We start from the raw sequence: 18603 nt of genomic DNA on the forward strand, positions 1-18603 counted from the left end.
TTGGCGTATCAACCACTATGTTTGGTCTTTTAGTAGCTACACGTACATGATGATTTTTTGGTTTAACAATCTGACCTCTGGCATCCATGATGCTTGAAGTACAATAATCAAATGAAAAGAGCTATCAAGAAACACATTATATGTCTGATAACAATCCCCCTCTACTTGTGGACTCCTCCTACGACCCCCTTGTATTTAAATTTACTATGTTAATATATTGCAAAGTGCCAAGAAAAACTAAATAGAAATATATTTCGAGGTTCAGTTGCAAATTTTACATTTGAAAGTGCATTTTCATGAAAAGTTTTATTGGTACAATAATATTTTACAACGACCCAGCAAGATCAAATTGGCAAAATTTTTTCATCTCCATGAACGCTCTGTTCACATCCATCGTGCAGTCTGCACTAGGAGTAAAGTACAAATCATGAAGATTTACAGTTTTCAAAAACTTTTCAAGTTGAGACATGTCTGTTAGGTTCTCTACATTTTTATTATACGCCCTGCAATGCTCAAGCAGCACCTCGTACAAACGTTTAGCCTCATAGGTCCAACCTTCACGCTCGCTAAACACATGGTCCAATAGGTCTAGCATATCGGTGATAAAGGTCCAAGTTTGCTCCTGAATAGTTACGTTGCGAGTATCGTTAGTGTTTATGGCAGCTGCAAGCGTCATTACTCGTTTCTTATACTGAGTTCCAAACTCCAAGGTGATATCATTGTCCAAACTGATAACTTGGCTGCCATCGTTTCGCCCATTGAAATAATCTTCAATGTAAAACCTTGCATCGCAAAGAACCTTAAAAGAGTAGTATGGCATCTTGATTCCAGGTTTTCCTGTTTTAGCCAGTGTTACTGTAGGATGAAACTTCAAAGTGGGATCCATTGCAACCACAATCTGTTTGCTGGCAGAGCGATTGGCAGGATAAACGCAACGCATAATATCTCGGGTCTTGTCGAAAACCTCGTAGTCTGGCTTCGATTTCTTTCTTTCAGCGTCGGAGGCCTGCTTGAATGTTTTGTAGTCCATATTGGGTGGAACTTTTGGCTGGTCCTTCCGGAAGCGCTTGATAAATTTCATAGGAGTGGTTGGCTCAGTTCGGTTGTACCTTGTTGTAGCATACCCTTGGGGAGGCCAGCTATCAGGGATATCCCCTACGTCACACATAGTGTTGTGGCCGTTGGTGTACATGATGTTTGCACCACAAACTTCAAAGGAAAAGTGAATTTCTTTCTGTGTTTCCTTCCATTATACAAGTTCCCCCCCCCCCCCTACTGTTTAGGCTCAACCCACTTTCCAATAAAATATTTAAAAACTGTCTCTGCGAAATGCTTTACCTTCAAGCTGTTTTATTACTCATTTAAGTTCTCTGCTATCCATTTGGCCAGAAACTGGGCATCTGTTTCGGCACAATGGGCAGTCGTCTTGGAGTGGAGACTACAAGCAGGTCCTAGATTTCGGCGCATGTTAGGACATCCAAGACGTGTCAAGTCTTCCACAGGTTTGCCAATTATCTCGGTAAAGTAAAGTGCTTTCTCGTGGCCCATGGTGTATATTTTTTCATAAGACAACGTTTTGCAGTACAGTAGATAGTGGAGATCAGAAATATCCACATCACCAGCATACCAATCAAGATTGTGATAGTTTCTAGTCGCCCAGCCAATAAGAATTCTTTCTTTGCGATGAAGGTCACTCAAGGGTTTGGAAGGTTTCACATAGTATTTTGAGACCGTCTTTGGAGTTATGACCACAACCTCTTTTGGAATCAGTTTCCTCTTCAAATTTTGGAAACTCTGAAGTTCAAGAACGCAAAACATTTTTAGACGAAATACACTCGAAGAGAGTGTTGATTCTAAAGCTGTACGTTTGATAGAGATGTATAGGTGGCTGGTGGCTGTTTGAATCTAGTTTTTATACTGAATGTGTATGTTACGGGAGCGATCCACTTCAATGCAGTCAGGGAACTCTGCGTAAATAATGAGATTGACCACGCATGGGAGGGGCTTAGCAAAACCTAGCTCGATACGACAGCTGCCCTGATTTTCAACAGAGAGGTGTGATTCGCAACTGCTCAAGTCTCCAGTCAAATCATAACAGTAAAGGGCGTAACCTTTGTCAAAATCTTCCCGGTCCACCTCAAAGCCATCGTCAGTCATATGAATGCCAACTCCGTAAAATGAAAACAGATATGGCCGTATGGATCTGCCTGATTCAAAATTTGGTTTGTAAGGTGCAGCCCCAACCGTTTGCCCATTGACACTCAGTGCAATATAATTCATGTCAAAGTGTTCAAAGTTGAACGGGCTCTCTGTGTAACTGCCAGAGAATGCGCTATTTTTCACCAGTCCAAAAATTAGTCTTGAGGGGATTCTGTTCAAAAACAAATTGTCCACGCATTTCTGTTGCAATCCAGAAGAAATTGTAAAATTCAACATCTCCACACGTTTGTAATTGTAACGTGCCACCGCAGATTCCAAAGTCTGGGCGTGTGCAACCAGGATTCCAGGATTGATTTTCACTTTTCTGACATACAGAGCTGCCTCTTGAATATCAATTTGAGGAACGATTTTTGAATCTTTGCCTGTGAGAAGCACCATGCTTGCTGGATTTCTAGTCAGAGTTACTCTCAAATCTACGTTATTTAATAAATATTTTCCTGCAGCAAGCATGTCACAGTGCAATTTTCCTAGAACCTCCACCTCTTTACCGTCCACCACAAAAGATTTTCGCTTCTTGTTGGGTACGGAAGTTAAATCATTAAAGGCACCTGCAGTGTCTTGATAGTACAAAGCACTGGTAAGATGAGTTTTCTTTGCTGTAGCGTTGAAATTGTACAAAAGTTCAAGGTAGCTTCTATAGTGATTCATGTGATTAGAATGTGAAACCGTGGTCTGGTTGAACTCCAGCTTGACATCAGCAAACAAGGTGTTGAGAACATTATTTTTCAGGGAAAATTCAGCATCTGCATCCAGTTTTTCACCAGTGAGAGAGTCTGTAACCTTAAATCGGACGTACAGCAGAGTTTTATTCAAATCAAAATAGCTTGAGCCTTGTCCAGGTACAGAAAACTGAATAGGGCCATCTTTTGTTATTGCTTGCACTGGTAGGTAATTTTGCCAGTCACCACCGATGACACTAGTTTGAATAAGCGATGGCTGAAATATGTCCAACTCGCCGACCATTAACTCCATGGCTGTATATTGAAAATAAAAATATCAAGCTTGCGAGATTAACTTTGATCCTGATACTTTTGGATCTTTTTGACGTCCTCCTCGAACGCTTCACAAATACAGAGTGACAGCGTGAGCGCACTTCTTTCATTTATACCCTCGTGGGTGTATATGCGAGCGCATCTTCTGGACTTCACTTGTATAGATCATTGAAAAGTCAAAACATCTCACGCATCTAACAATTGTTCTTGGTTTCTCTTTTTTCCCGTGCTTATAAAAATGAATTTTTTGTTCTCTTTTCGTGTAAAAAATATAAATTTTCTTTTAGAAAATAAAAACAAAAATCAACAATTTACATAAGAATAACATTGAAAAAAGAAAAAAATATTTCCAAAAAAGCAAGAAATATTTGATAAATATTTTTAAAAATCTGGATAAAAATTTCATTAGTTTTTATTTCAAAAAATGTGTTACTTATTTTGTTTAAGGAGAAAATAAAAAATTGACGCATCCGTGATAGTTATTAGATGGAGTTCCGCAGCTTGAATGAGACACATTTGTGCAAAAAAATTGGTAAAAAAAATCTACTTTCAAATGAAAATTAATTATCCGATTGATTTAATGACGAAAGTGAATCGAAGACTGAATCTAATCGATGTTATGTTTTTAAGCCTGGAAGTCAATACAGCGGATGAGGTCTTTTCGATATCGTAGGTTTTAGCAAAACTTTTTCCACTGGTGGTACCGTTTTGTGCAACAATTCTTTTTTTTTAAATGAATTGTTTTCAACAATGGAATGCTTACATGAATGTATAAATCATGTATTTGTAACAGTGTGGACAAATAAACAACAATAATACTCTCAAGAAATAAAACTCGTTTGAAAATGATTAAACTTTTCAGAAGAAAATTAAATCGCTACTCGCGCTTTCGATCAAGTTGCCAAATTCAGGCATTTGCAGTCGTCCAAATCAGATTGAGACGCACCAAGGAAGCAGAATTTGTGTGTAAAAATATTTATAATTTTGTATAAACATTGATTTGCAGCGTTTTTCATGCGTAAAATACTTCAAAACTCATTTTAATCATGAATTTTTAAATATTATATCATTAAAATATTTTAGTTTCGTTGTTTAAATATGTGTGTTGCTCTTAAAAATTAACTGGCGTAATTTAATATTGTGTATTGACTTGATTTAATTAAGATGTTGTGTTTTTCATATTGTATCTGAATGGAGAATAAATAAATAAATAAAGTTGAAATAATGCATTAGCTCTATTAAAAAGTGTCAAAAACAACGGCAGGACGTTTTTCCCCCGATAATAGGCAGGTTAAAGCGGCCGGTACAGCGCACTCTATCCCCATGCCTTGCTGGAAAAATAAGAGAAACACGCCGCACAGCAGAACGCCCGATTATAGAAGAAAACTCCATACTTTCACTCCGCGCGCACCTCACCCAGATTTCAACCCCGCACAAGAAAATTTCACTGTAATTGTAATCGTAAGTTTTCTCAAATATTCTTAATCAAAACAAAATATTTATCATTTAATGTTATATGACCAGTTTTTTAATTGATTTATTTTATCAGTCCTATTTTTGTAGTTAAATTCCTAAAATCTGCATCAGCACCAAATTCAATACAATGTTATTGAATCTCGCTTGAACAATTTTATTTTGTATTTTTAGTAGTCCGCTCGCGATTTAACCCGGCGCCCCCCACACAGCCCGCCGAGACACGCCACGGCCATCCCCATCAGGTGGCGGTGATTCACGTTTTACACATCTTGTGAAATGTTCTCGAAGGTTCCAGATTTGGCGGGCCGCGGGATAAAACACCTTATTCAGAAATAATACCTATCAATTCTTTTTGACGAGGCGTATTTGCTCTGAAAATAAATTTCACTAAATTTGTAATTTTCTCAAATACTACCAAAACCAGACCAAAAATAAATAAATTTTTTCTCACATAATTTTATAATTCCAGCGTATAACAAATTTTTTTAAATCATTTGCTCCAATATACATGTCTTAAATCACAATATTTTATTCTTTTTAATTATTATTGTCGTGAAATTTATTTGAATCAATTTTTTCTAATTTCTTAATTAACCAAAATTAAATATTGTATTGACATAATATCTCTCAAAAATTTCTCTTGAAAATTTAATTCTGTTGTACACATAATTCAAATGTTAACTCGTTATGTCGTTTAGAGCCGTGCCGGGTTCGCTCGTGATTACACACGGCCGCCGAGATCGCTCTCCACCGAAAATCTTCTCTCCGTCGCTCGCAAACTCAGGTGAAATCATCCCCGCGCGACAACAGAGATCGCCCGCCGAGCCGTGACTAGAAACGCATAATTATTCTCTCCCGCAACGAGATCAGCCGCCGAGTAGACCCGCGCACCGTTGATCGGAAACGCGTAAATAGGCTGGCAACCAAAGTCGGCCGCCGAACGCACGCCGTCTGCCGAACACACCCGCGCCCTATACCCGCGCCAGGTAAAATCGCCGTGGTCAGTCGGTCGCGCTCCAACCCTTTCGACAACGCTTGAAATAATTAGGCTCCACCCCCGCGCGGCCGGCCAGCCGGCCGGCCGCATCCCTCTCCAAAAAGCGTGGTGGTTATTCTCCGGTATAGTTGTTGTTTTACTTCCCTTACATACTACTAAATTTTACTAAATTATTATCTTTAGCTTTTCAGAATATATTGTGCACGTTACATCCCAAGCATTAAAGCGGCCGTCATATTTGAATGTGTCCTTAGAAAATTACGAGAGCTCGACGGCAAAATATACATCAACTTGTCTATACTTTTATTGCTCAACGGAAATGACGCTAAAACAAATAGACAATGAAACGTAATAGGTTCAACCTTCAAAGTCGCGCATTAGTTGGTGGTTTTTATATGTATTCCCGCGCGCAGAGCTGGCCGAGGAGGAAAATCAACATCAATCTGCCCCCTGTGCGATATTGTAACGGTGGAGAGGAAAACCTTGACGCCAAACGAGATTTATACAAAGTACGCACAGCAGCACACCCTGCGCACCGGGGCGAGCGACAATTTGCACGCGGCGCATATTTGTTTGTGAATCAGACCCGGGACGCGCGTGATAAGGCTCTGTTTACAAAAAAATATTTGCCAAAGGCCTTATAATTCGGCCACGATAAAAACAGCGATTCGCAAGCAGCCGTGGGCGAATTTTATTAAGGGCGTCGCCTTGAGCACTCGCACGAAATTTGAAAAAGTAAAGTTAATTTATATTTATTTTTGGATTATTCATTTACAGGGCCAGGCTAAAAATGTCACAAATTGATTAAAAAAAGAAGTTTTGTTTCTAAAATCTGTTAAAATTGTCAGCATTCGAGGCCCCTTTTTTTTATTTGCTTTCAAATATACAAATAATATATTTATTTATTTTTTGTCTTGTTTAAATCATACAAATATAAAATGGGGAAATATTCTCATTTTTTTCAGGCAAAAATTATTCGACCGTTTTATATTTTTGTTCTTTTCAGTCGAATTTTCGCGTTGTTCACGCATCTTTACAATTAAGGTGATTCTTCTACGGGGTTTTGGCCAAAACTAGAAATGCTGAAATGGATTTCAAATGATTCAGATTATAAGATTTGAACTATTGTGTGTTAATGTTTCAAATATAAAAATGATTTATTTTCGCCCCATCGCTTCTTTACAAGGGGCCAAAGTAATGTCCGAAGGTCGAAAACGGGTAAAAATCCACGTATTTCTACCTTCTTATGCTCGTAACTTTCCATTTTGCAAAGTGAACTATAATTTTCTAGATAGCTTTCGATTCGCAAGGTGTTAAAGTATCCAAAAAAAGCAAAAAAATTATAACTCTTCTGTCATTTTATCACCCCCTGAGAAATAGCATTTATAAATGGCCCGTTAAAATTAAAAAAATTTGATTTCTCAGGGGGTAATAAAATGACAGAAGAGGTATAATTTTTTTGATTTTTTTGGATACTTCAACTTCTTGCGAATCGAAAGCTATCAAAAAAATTATAGTTTACTTTGCAAAATGAGAAGTTACGAGTATGAGAAGGTAGAAAAACGTGGATTTTTACCCGTTTTCGACCTTCGGACATTACTTTGGCCCCCTGTAAAGAAGCGATGGGGGCGAAAATAAATCATTTTTATACTTGAAACATTAACACACAATAGTTCAAATCTTATAATCTGAGTCATTTGGAATCCATTGCAGCATTTCTAGTTTTGGCCAAAACCCCGTAGAAGAATCACCTTAAATATTTAAAAAAAAATATCAAAAAATATATTCCATTTTTAGGTTTAAATTGCATGGATTTAATTTAATTTATAAAAGAAGGATCAAAACCTTTTGCAGCAAAGATTCACACAAAAATAAAGCTTGATTGCTTGATAAAGGTTTGCTTTTAAAAATATTTGGCCGCTTTTAAAGAATCAAATTGTGTTAATTGATTCAAAAAAATTAGTGATCAAATGGGTTCAAATAAGACTTTTTTAATTTGTTTAAATTCTATTGATTAAAACGGATCATTAACACGGAATCCTGCAAAATTTTCATCAATTTTAAGTGAAATAGTTTTTTTTTTAATCTGTTATTTGTGTTATTTAATAATAACTTTTAAAATGCTTATTTGACGCTTCCCAAATTAGTCAACATCCATCCCTATAAAGAACTATTTTTGCCGAGTAGGGGTGCTTTTGAGCTGCGGTGTAGCACCTGCCGGAATCCACCCTATGTTTGCTGCCTGCGACTCGGCATTGGCGGCGGCGGCCGGAGAGCTGCGAGGGCGCTCGGTGTGGCTTTTTATTGGAACGCGCCCGGCCTTGTTCCATTTATAGGCGGATTCGCCCTTGAAGCCCCGGCCACACGCTCTCTCGCAGTGCCAGCCACCCCAGCGCACACCCTTGGCCTAGACCCGCCGCCGCGAGCTGCCGCCGCCCGCGCCCGCCCGCGCGCACCCCCTTGACGCAATTCTTGACCTTAATTCTCCAGCGAATCGCAAACCTGCGAAAACTGATACATTGCGAAAATTCCTCTGGGATAATTTATTCCAGCGCGAACGAGACGTATAATGGACCGATCGCATGATCAGTCGTTACATGTTTTTCAATTGATTGCGGGGGGCAGGCGAGCGATTTGTTGTTCAACTTTGCTGTTTATGGTTTTCGTTCGTGCCTTTCTTCCATCGCGAACTGTCACTTGCGTCACTTTTCAAATTGAACTACATCAAACGGTTTGCATGGCTTCCATAAAAACTGGACGCAGTCACGCTCAGAAATTACTGCAAGAAAAATATTATATTACACAACATTAATTATCATTTTTATAAAAATAAACTTTTATTATTTATTTTTATGCATTTTATTGCAACAGAAAATTGTATTTATATTTTAATTTTCAATTTTTCGACTTCTTATTTATTAATTAAAAATATAAATTGACACGTTTAAATTTGATCCTCTTAATACTAATACTTTTTGTTTTGTTTGGTTTAATAAATATAGACTTCACTAAACAATATGAAAATTAAATATTTTGTAAAAAAAGTTTATGTTCTTTCAAAATGGCTTGAAATTCTCATAAAAATAAATCATTTAAGTATAAAAATTCACCAAACCTGAGTAAAACTTATATTCAATCACCAAACTATAAATTACAATGGCAATGTAGGCCATTCCGGCGAGATGAATGGAAAAAAATTAAACTGACATTTTCGAATCACGGCTGTGCCGAGGTCTTTCTCCGGTGAAGTAACCTTTGCTCGTAAGGTGGGCGAGCGTCAGGTCTCAGGTCAAAACCAACCAATATAATGAAATAATTGCTGCCGTTTTTCTTTCTTTTCGCGAGAGAGATTTCATTGTTTTGGTGGCGAGTCCATAAAAATCGAGTGGGTGGTGCTTTTTGGTGAGGGTTTGTGCCACGCGAATCAGGGTCATAAAAACAAACAACCTTTGCGCCGCAAACATCATGTACCTCTCTCTCTATCTAGGAAACACATTGGAAGCGCCGCTTTCTGTAAAAGGGAAACGAAAGAAGTTCTCTTCCTTGACTTTCAAGAGCACGCAACTCTCTATTTTGCATGCGCTTTCAATTCGCGCGCGTTAATTAACTTGTCGTGCTCACGTCTTGATGAGCGCGGAAGGTGGTGCACTTCATGATTGACTTTTGCCTTAGGTGAGACCAATTAGCTGATTTGCATAGAAATCAATCTGCTGATTGAAGTACCAATATTTATTGGTTCAACAGGAACTTATGTAACCAAATAATTATAATTTTTAATTGCAAAAAAACATGATTGAATATATAATTTTCAAAATTTTCTCCTCTCAATTATGATGATTATAGTTATTGAATTTACGTAAATATTATGATGTATCTCTTTATTTTCAGCAATGTTCCTTTTTGATAGATCAATATAAATACTAAATTTTCGTATTTTCATTTAAATAAACAGCTAACTTTCATGTTTTTATTTTTTTGGTAGTAACATTAATTTTAGTTTGGCTCTGTTTACGAATTAAATAATTAAATTTTATCGATTTGTAATCAATTATAAATTTTCCTTCAGAACTGAGACAACTTGAGTTTATAATAATAGGCATTATTTGAATAATCATTATAAAGAGGTTTTATTAACATCCAAAGTGCTCGAAAATGATTTATATTCAAGAGTATTAAATAATTGTGTTTCTATCAAAGTTCTCAACGCAATGGTCCTTTCCAATAAATGTCTCAATTCAATTCCAGCGCATTGGGAAAAAATAATAGACAGTGCGCGGCATTTGAATTTATAACATAATTGCTGGCCGCGGTTGTGACGAAAAAACCTGACCTGTTGTTGCCTGGGCCGATATTGTTATAGAAATCAATTATTCATTTAATCTTGTTACATTATTTGTGCTCTGTTGTGTGTGTGTGTGCCACATCTCTCAATCACAATCAGTCAGTCACAATCAAATGCCAATTTATTCAAGAATCACGAAAGGCGGTCCCGCGCACTAAACCAGCCAAGAGAGGTCACCGCCGAGAGTATGTCAAAAAGTAGGTGAACTCGGAGGAGATTTTCTTTCGGGCCCAAACGTACGTGCATAAAATTATAAGAAAAAAAACACGGGCGGCCGTGGGAAAGCGACCCTCTCTCTCCCCCATAAAGTTTTCACTTGACCGCGCGCGCTCTTCCTCTCTTTTGATTACCGTGAGTGAGTGAGTTTTGGGTGGTGGTTTCAATTTTGTCTCTGACCTACTTTTCCTCCAACCGCTCTTTTATGCTTTTCGAGAATTATTAAGGTCATCCGTCGTGCCGCCGAGGCTCTCTCATCCCCCAAAGTGGCGTGGAAAATTGGAATATTCTCTTCACTGAGAAAGAAAACAAATAACTTTAGTGAGAAATGCCGTGACATGTTTTGATGTCTGCGGCCTGACCTCGCCACTCTGACGCTTTTATTTTTATATTCTTCGGAACGAATCGCAGTTTAATTGAGCCGCCTGCTTTTAATAGACTTTTAACGGAGCCCAAATATTTTGATGGGGCGGCTGAGAATTTCAATTTCGGGCATTCCTCGCCAAGGCTTGCATGGAAATCGACAGATGTGCCCCCGAGAACATATCGTTCGTCACAATTATTACAAGTGCGCGTCACGAGCTATTTTTGCATGAATATCTCATTTCCCTTTTGTAATTGCATCTGGTGCGTGCCCTGCCGTGGCGAGTCGCACCAGAATAAATTTGGCGGCGACGAAAGAAAACCGCAACATCCTCTTCGGTCCAAAAGGAAGTTTGCGGCCAAACTTGTGACATTGGAATTTAGGTGTAGATATACTTATTCATATATTTATATAAAAACCAAGAGACCCTCCCCGCAGCTTATCAAAAAACCAACACAGCTCGGCGGAGAGCAAGAAGAACGAACACTTCTTGGGTTTCACCAGATTTGCGCAGCAGCAAATTTCCACATTGAAATTTTATCTGCCTAATTACTCAATTTGTTATCTCGGTTAATATTTGAGGTCGTCAAAATTGTCTTAGTGGTTAAGACCGTCTATTTTATTTTCTTTTTCTACAAAATTTTAGAAATTAATACGTCAAAGAGTTTAGAAAAATAAAATCTTCTTGCTCATTTTCTTCTTTAAATAATTAATATTTAATTTGAAAGATGTGATTTGACTGACTTATTGCAATTGATATAGAAATCTGATTAAGATATTATTAATATTGTTGTTTATTTGTCCACATCTTACAAAAACATTAATATATTTTATTTCGTTATAATTTTTATTAATTAAAAATAAAATTACCTACAAATGGGATAATATGATTATTTTTTACATAGAACTTTCAAAATTTTAGTTCTGGTAGTTTAAAGTTTCTTTCAATTCATTAGTTTACTTCTTGATTATCAATTGATAATAATTTTAAAACTTCATTTTTTATTTTCTTCTGTGCGAGTTTGATGTTAACGGCCAAATGGTGATTTTTTCTGGTAGTTTTTTTTAAGACCCCAAATTTATAAAAAAAAACAACTTTGATGAATTAATCAACTATTAGCACTTTTTTTTATTAATTGGTCCACAATTTGTTGTTGTTGTATAAATTCAACTTTCAATTCAATATTTCAGGCAGCAAAAAATTCGTCTAAATATACAATAACCTTGTGCTTTGCGCATGCCACCCAGAATCAGAATACTGGAGTATTGGCCCCCCGCAGCAATTACTGACAAACACTCATTTGTTTTTTCTCCTCGGCATATCAATTAAACGCTAAATGGACTGGCCGTCCCACGAGATGAACAAAGAGCGTCTTTGAGCGCAATTAGCGGCCGCGGCGTGTTTCAATTGTGGAGGCGCGTCAAATAAGGCCGAAAATCCAAAAATACACCTCGCGAGCCGCGACCTCTCCATCAATTCTCGCGCACATGTAAATAAACGCGCCGTTTTCGGCGCTTTGTCATTTCACGCATCGATTATATTGGATCATTGAAAGTGAAACCGCGAATACATTATTATAAGCTTGTTAATGCTAATTCGATTAACTTGCGCATATGCTGCTGACCTATAAATTCGCAATCATCCCCGGACGAAAAAAAAAATTCATGAATTCTCCACACAGTGGGTCCATGCAAATTTCACTCTCGTTTCGCAAAAGGCAGCTGGATTTTTACATATAATGATTTTTTTTTCAATTATTGTGCATTTATATACATACATTTAATTTATTTCTTAAAAAATTCTAATCGTTTTTTTTCTTAAATCTTATTAGCATTAATTCAGCTTGTGTTATATTGCCTTGTTTGCTCATTAACGTTTCAATATCTTTAAAAAAAATGTTATTTTGTTTCATTAAAATCTGTTCTTTGAATAAATTATAATTTCAATAGATTATAATGATTGGTCTGGATATATTTTTAGACAGGATGGTTATTGATGAATTTAGGTAACTACATTTTTAAGTTTTTAACAAAATATAATTCATTTTTTTAAATTATCTGCATTCGTAGATTCTTGTTGGGTTTTGCAAAAGGAAAACTCATTTGCTAGAGATGTGAGAACATTTGAGTATGCTTTTGTAAAAGAGGGAATCTTGTGAATCGGTTCGACCCGGTTAGGAGGTATGTGTTTTTTATTAAAAACATTATGGGCACTCTTGTAGGAGAATTTGGAATCGTTCTGGCCTCCTTTTGGGGCCACAAAAATACCAGCAGCCGCACAATGAGCGGCGCCCGGTCGAGCTGGAGAGGAGTGGGTGTGCGTGACCCAAATCGAGAGAGGTGCACAACCCCCTGCGAAACCTGCACCTATGACAAATTTGAACGCAGCCTTTGCTCGATTTATCGATTTTCTCTCTTGTCCCATTTTCCAAATTTGCATGTTCTTTGTGTTTTCGGTCCATTGTTCGCTGCAGCTTAGAAAGTATTATATGTTGAACGAAAAATAAAACGCTATGGCTTTGTCACCCAAAAAATTGATAATTCCAGATGCGTCTGCGTGATGAGGTGAAAACGCGAGGCTCTATTAATTGCTACGAGGATTATATTTGCATGTGCCTGTCTGCGGGCTTTGCCATTTTTGGTGTGGATGTTCATTTTCAACGCAGGCGGAGGAAAGTTTTTAGCCCAGGTGAAATCTGACCGAGTCATTTATTGATTACAAAAGATTTCCAATTAATTAAGATGTTGAGAGAGAATATAGAAATCTGATTAGATACTAATTATTTCATAGAACACAAAATAGAAAATCTGTGGGTAATGGGAAAATGAAGAAACAAACCGTATTATTTTCAGTTCGTTTAAACAAATTATTTAATTTATTGAAGGCAAATGAAAATAGAGTAATTGTTTGGAAGTAGCTAATTAAATAAATTTGTAACTGCACCCTATTATCTCTGAATATTTTTATTTTTGAAACCTAATCTCTGGCCAGATTAGAATTTTTTTATATCCCTGCTCATTACTGTTCATTTTTCCTCACTAGCGTTTTCTGATTTAACAATTAGGAGAGAAAAATTTAATTGTTATCAACACTAGCAATTATTACATTTTTTTTCTTATTGTCGTTTATTTTATTTTATATAATATTAAAATAAAAGATGTTAGAAAGCAATTAAATTAAAATAGTATTTCATTTGATAATTTTAAGAAATGAAGCAAATTAAAACAAATAAAAACGATCCTAATTCAAAATCCCACAATTGATTTGTCAGGAAATATAATTTAATTGTAATGTTATAAATAAATATATAATAAATTATATTATTTTATTGGAGCAAGAAATAATTTTTTACTACAGCATATTATTTACTGTACAGAGGGAGTTGGTGTTGGGCTGGTGTCAGGGACCTGTTGGGTGTCTGGGACCTTGCGCCCCTTTCGAACACGTGCGGCGCGTGCAAATGAATGAAAATCGATTCCCTCCCGGACGACGACACACCGCGCGAGTTGGCGGAAAGGGGGCTGCCGCCGATAGAGAAATAATCTCCAGCGCGCGCGAGGCGGCGTGCAATGAAAAGTGTAAATAGAAAACGAGGCCAAATGTTACAGAGCGAGCGAGGCAAGGATACAAGAAGCGGTGCCGTCCTCATCTTCTTCTTTTTCTCTCGCCGTGTGTAACCCTGGCCACCTTTTTATGAGTTCCCTGGCTCGATTGTTGGCCGCAAATGAAATAATAAAACAAAGAGGAGCGCGCACTTGAATCATGCTTCTCGCCGGACACGCCTTTCCACTCTCGCACGAGCCCCAGATTGAGACTTGTTTGCTCTTTTCCAATTCCCACCCACTTTAATGAGTGATAATAACTTGCCGTTCTCTACTTCGATTTATTTCATTTTCTTGAAACCTCATTTCAACAGATTAAATTTTATTTGAAAAAAAAAATTAAATAAAGAAAAAAAGTGCATTTTAAAAAATAACTTAAATAAATTTTTATAATTTTATTCTGTTCATATAATTGTTAATTTTTAATGTTTAAATGTAATTGTTGTTGAATGGAAAATATAGTTAATAAAATTGTTAATTCAAAGAATAAATTTAATAATTTATATCAATATTAATTATAATAGTGGAACAAGAGGTCACCTTAGTTTGATTTCTAATTTTCTATAATTAAATTTTTGTTCCATTTGTTTAAATTAAATTTATGTTTTTCCATAGTCATTTTGTTACATCCAACGTTGAGCATTATACAAAAAAATGAGTTTAATCTAGTTTTACGGTGACGTACGTGCATTAATTAATTAAGATTCTCCTCTTCTTTCACAAGCACACGTCAGAGCTGCAGACTAAATTGAGTTTCTCGGGCTGCAGCGCGCGGTGTGCGCAGTTGATCAATTATTTTGAAACTTTCGAGGTGAAAAGCTCTCCTTGAGTTAATTCGGAAAAGTATCTCTCACAAGAGAGTTGAATAAATCTAATTTCAGGTAGGTCAATCTCTTTTCTTTTCTTCTGTGCTGCAGCAGAAGAAGAGCGGGGTCAATTTTTACACCTTTCTCCGAGAGCAACAACATATATATTATCTGGGGCGTGAACTCTCGAATGGATGCGGAACACATGCATTCAGCAGTTTGGTTATGAAAATTATTAAAAATAGAAACCGATCGGCCACACTCACATGCACGCCCATTGTGCATAAACGACAAGGCGCGCGCGACTTTCGATTCACTGCAGCTCCATTCATTCAGCACGCCATGAGTGAGTTACTCTGGCTGTCCTGATTTTTCATCGCGCCGCGCACACACACGACACTTTCAGGTCACTTAGTTCACCTCGCTTGTTTCAAAATATGAGCTGGAAGTTTTCCATATGAGCCATTCGATCCACTAATGCAACATAATTTTTAGACTGGTGGAAAATTTAGCCTGCGTAAATCAAATTGACTATTTTAAATCTTTTTTATAAAAATTGAAAACTGGGAAATTTTATGCAAATTTGCATTTTATTTTCCAAAATTGATTTGTGTGAGGCCAAAATAAGTATTTTTTTCCATAGTAAATTTTCTAGTCACATTTTCCATAGAATTCTAGTATTTATAATGTTTAATTACAAATCCTATTGATAATTGAATGTTAAAACTGGAGGTGTATATTTTATGAAATAAATTAAACATTTGTAAAATTCAGTACTAAAATTCATTGTTTAATCACATTCATAATGAAAAATTGTTTTGCACCTAAATATAAACTTTTTTTATTTAAAACAAAAAACGATTTTTTTTTCAACCGTCTCAAAATTATTCAGCCTCTAGGAATAAAATTTAAATAAATATATAATATAAAATTGAAATAATTAAATAATTTTGCTAATAAAAGAAATTAAAAACAATTTTTTAAAATAATTCATAAAAAATATAACAACATACAACACTTTGTAACTTTTATTTATTTAAAATCTAAGTGGTAAGGGTTTGACGCATAGAACTAGGAGTGAATCAATGCAAGAGTGCGCATTTCAAAGCACATGTTGCACTTTTATCAGCAGGCAGCGTGTACTTATCGACAGGTCAACCGCCCGCTCCGAGCGTTGAACTCGGCGTCGATTCCAACCAACTCACTGCGATGCACTTTTTCTACAGCTCGAATCGACATTATTTTGAATAGAATTTTGTGAAACGCATCTTGTGGGTCACGACGTCTTTCATAAAAGGGTGCGCGTGCAGAGCTAGTCTCTTAATTTATGCATGTTGCGCCGCAATTCATTGAGGCTAAAAATATGTCCCCGAGTGCAAATGTTATTTTCTCGCGGCGCTTATTCATTTTCATTCTCTCCGTCGTGTTCTTGTTTGTTCTTGCGCGTGTTGACTCATTTGCTGGTAATTTAATTTCGCGTCCGCCGAGGGAGACGGTGCATTCCTAGACGCATTTCAGCCGTTCCATAAAGTGGTAGTGCAGCCCGCAGTACTAATTCCGTCTTCGCTGCTGCGGTTGTAATTGCTCAATTTGCAGACGATCTCCGCTGAAATAATTGCTCTCGTTACTCTCAAATCGGTACTTAAACCTTGAGCGCTTTAATTAAGTTTTCGATTTCGTCGCAGCCTATTTGACTAAATTTATATATAATGGCGCACTTTGTTGCTCTGCAACTAGTTAATATTTTGTTGAACTCGTTAATTTCATAAATTGCCCGGCTTAATTTTGTCTGAAGAGTTTAAATTTGTTTCTAGGATAATTATTTAAAATAATTTTCATTTCTATTTCAATTACTTTATTTTACTCCAAACAAGTCAATTGTAAAAAAAAAATGGTTGGGAGAAAAATAGGCACACAATGCTAGTGAGTATTTACCAGGAAATTCAAATTTGTTTGACATGCTCCTTGCACAATATTAGACAATTTTTGTACAAAGTCAAAAGCGACACAAACAGATGCCGATAAATTGAATTAGGTTTAATTGGTTCATTTTTATTTTAATTTATTATTTCCTTTTTTAAATTTGAAGATGTTATAAATTTGTAGCCTTATAAACATTTTATATACAAATGCCTATATTATAAAATTTTAAATTTCATATAATTGACATATTTTATGAAATTCTGAAGTTGGCTCAAATTGTATGATTTTATTTATGTGAATTTCTATATTTTAATTTTGAAAAAATCTTCAGATTCCGTCAATCTATTGAAATTTTCGAAAGTGACACCATAAGACAACAAAACTCACAATCATGAGTTTATTAAAACTCAATTTAGAGTATAATAAATAACGCCTCCTCTCTTATTTTTCATTAACTGTGGTAACAAATAGGGACAGCACTTTTAGCACTGTTAACAGGCCATAAAATTCAAGACAGACTGACAGTGCGCGCACCAAAGTTAATGAGCCAGGTAAAAGCCTGCTCCTCTCGAAATTTTGGAAAGGCGCCTCTCTATAATGAAAAGAATTCAAAAAAAGAGTGCGTACTCGCAGAAGCACCGTTCAACTTCTAATAGCACCGCTTATAAAAAGGATTATGATGTCTCAAGGCGCCCCTCTATTTTTTTTTTTACATACTCGCTGATGATAAATTTCGGTACTTGTTTTCTCTAATTCGAGGCAACTCTCGCTCTCTCCGGAAATTCGCCGCCGCCGCGTGAATTGCGGACGAAATTGCGAAATTATTCGATAAAACTCCTTCTTGTGTGTTTTTGCAAAGCTCTCGTGAAAGTTATTCAATAATGAAAGTTCCACTTATACAATTCGTGCACCGAGCGCACCAGGGTTGGTGCGGCGCTCTTATCGCCAAACTTTCCATATTAACCCAATTACAGGAAAAAGCGGCTCTCGCGATTAAAAAATGAACACTTTGTTCGTTTTCGTATTGTGACACCAGGGCAGAGAGGAATTGGAGCTCTCGGGTCGAAAAATCTGCCTGCTCTGGATTGTCAGGTTTTCGGTGCAAAAAAAAATTAAACACATTGTCCTCGCTGCTTTTCAGTTACGCAACGAGGCAAATGTGAGCAAACTTGGTCGAGGCGCAGTTGAAAGTTTTACTCAAGTGTGACGTACACACACCACTTTAAGAGGACAATAAAAGCTGAGCCACTTTAAAGTGTCGCATTTAATAGACAGACGGTCTTGTGCTCACAATCGTAAATTTCGTTTTAAGGCTAAATTCATTAGAACCTCATTGGGAGCTCAATGATTATGTCAGAGAAGAAGTGTGGAAGGATGTAATTTTCTTTTGCAAATCATTAAATATTTATTTATGCTAATTTTGTGTAACATAAACTTCTGGTTGTATTTTAAATTACTTACTTACTAATCCGCAATAAAAAAAAGATAAAATTTGAATATTTGAAGAGCAGAAATTTAAAAAAATGAGCTTGTATTTGTTTCTAGTTAAAAAAAAAATACAGTAGAGAAGCACTAAAAAATTATCTTTAATTTAAAGCAAATAATTTTTAATACTGAAGAAATATATTTTAATCTTTCTGCCTTGCATTAGTCAGTTTGCACAC

The 18603-nt window shown here is 36.4% G+C and overlaps 2 protein-coding genes across 2 annotated transcripts in view; both read right to left on the bottom strand.

Moving 5' to 3' along the window:
* LOC132198571 (speckle-type POZ protein B) overlaps nucleotides 1-18603 on the bottom strand; it is an 81370-nt gene that overhangs the window by 31866 nt on the left and 30901 nt on the right. The gene's annotated exons all lie outside the window — the stretch shown is intronic.
* LOC132199063 (uncharacterized protein F54H12.2-like) lies at nucleotides 1354-3192 on the bottom strand. Its single transcript, XM_059623450.1, has 2 exons — nucleotides 1948-3192; nucleotides 1354-1794 (listed from the first exon to the last, which is right to left on the bottom strand). Exons 1-2 carry the CDS (start codon nucleotides 3190-3192, stop codon nucleotides 1354-1356), a joined length of 1686 nt encoding a protein of 561 aa, XP_059479433.1.

This window comes from Neocloeon triangulifer, unplaced genomic scaffold (assembly GCF_031216515.1).
Source record: "Neocloeon triangulifer isolate White Clay Creek 2 clone unplaced genomic scaffold, ASM3121651v1 ptg000013l, whole genome shotgun sequence".
Taxonomy (NCBI): Eukaryota; Metazoa; Arthropoda; class Insecta; order Ephemeroptera; family Baetidae; genus Neocloeon; species Neocloeon triangulifer.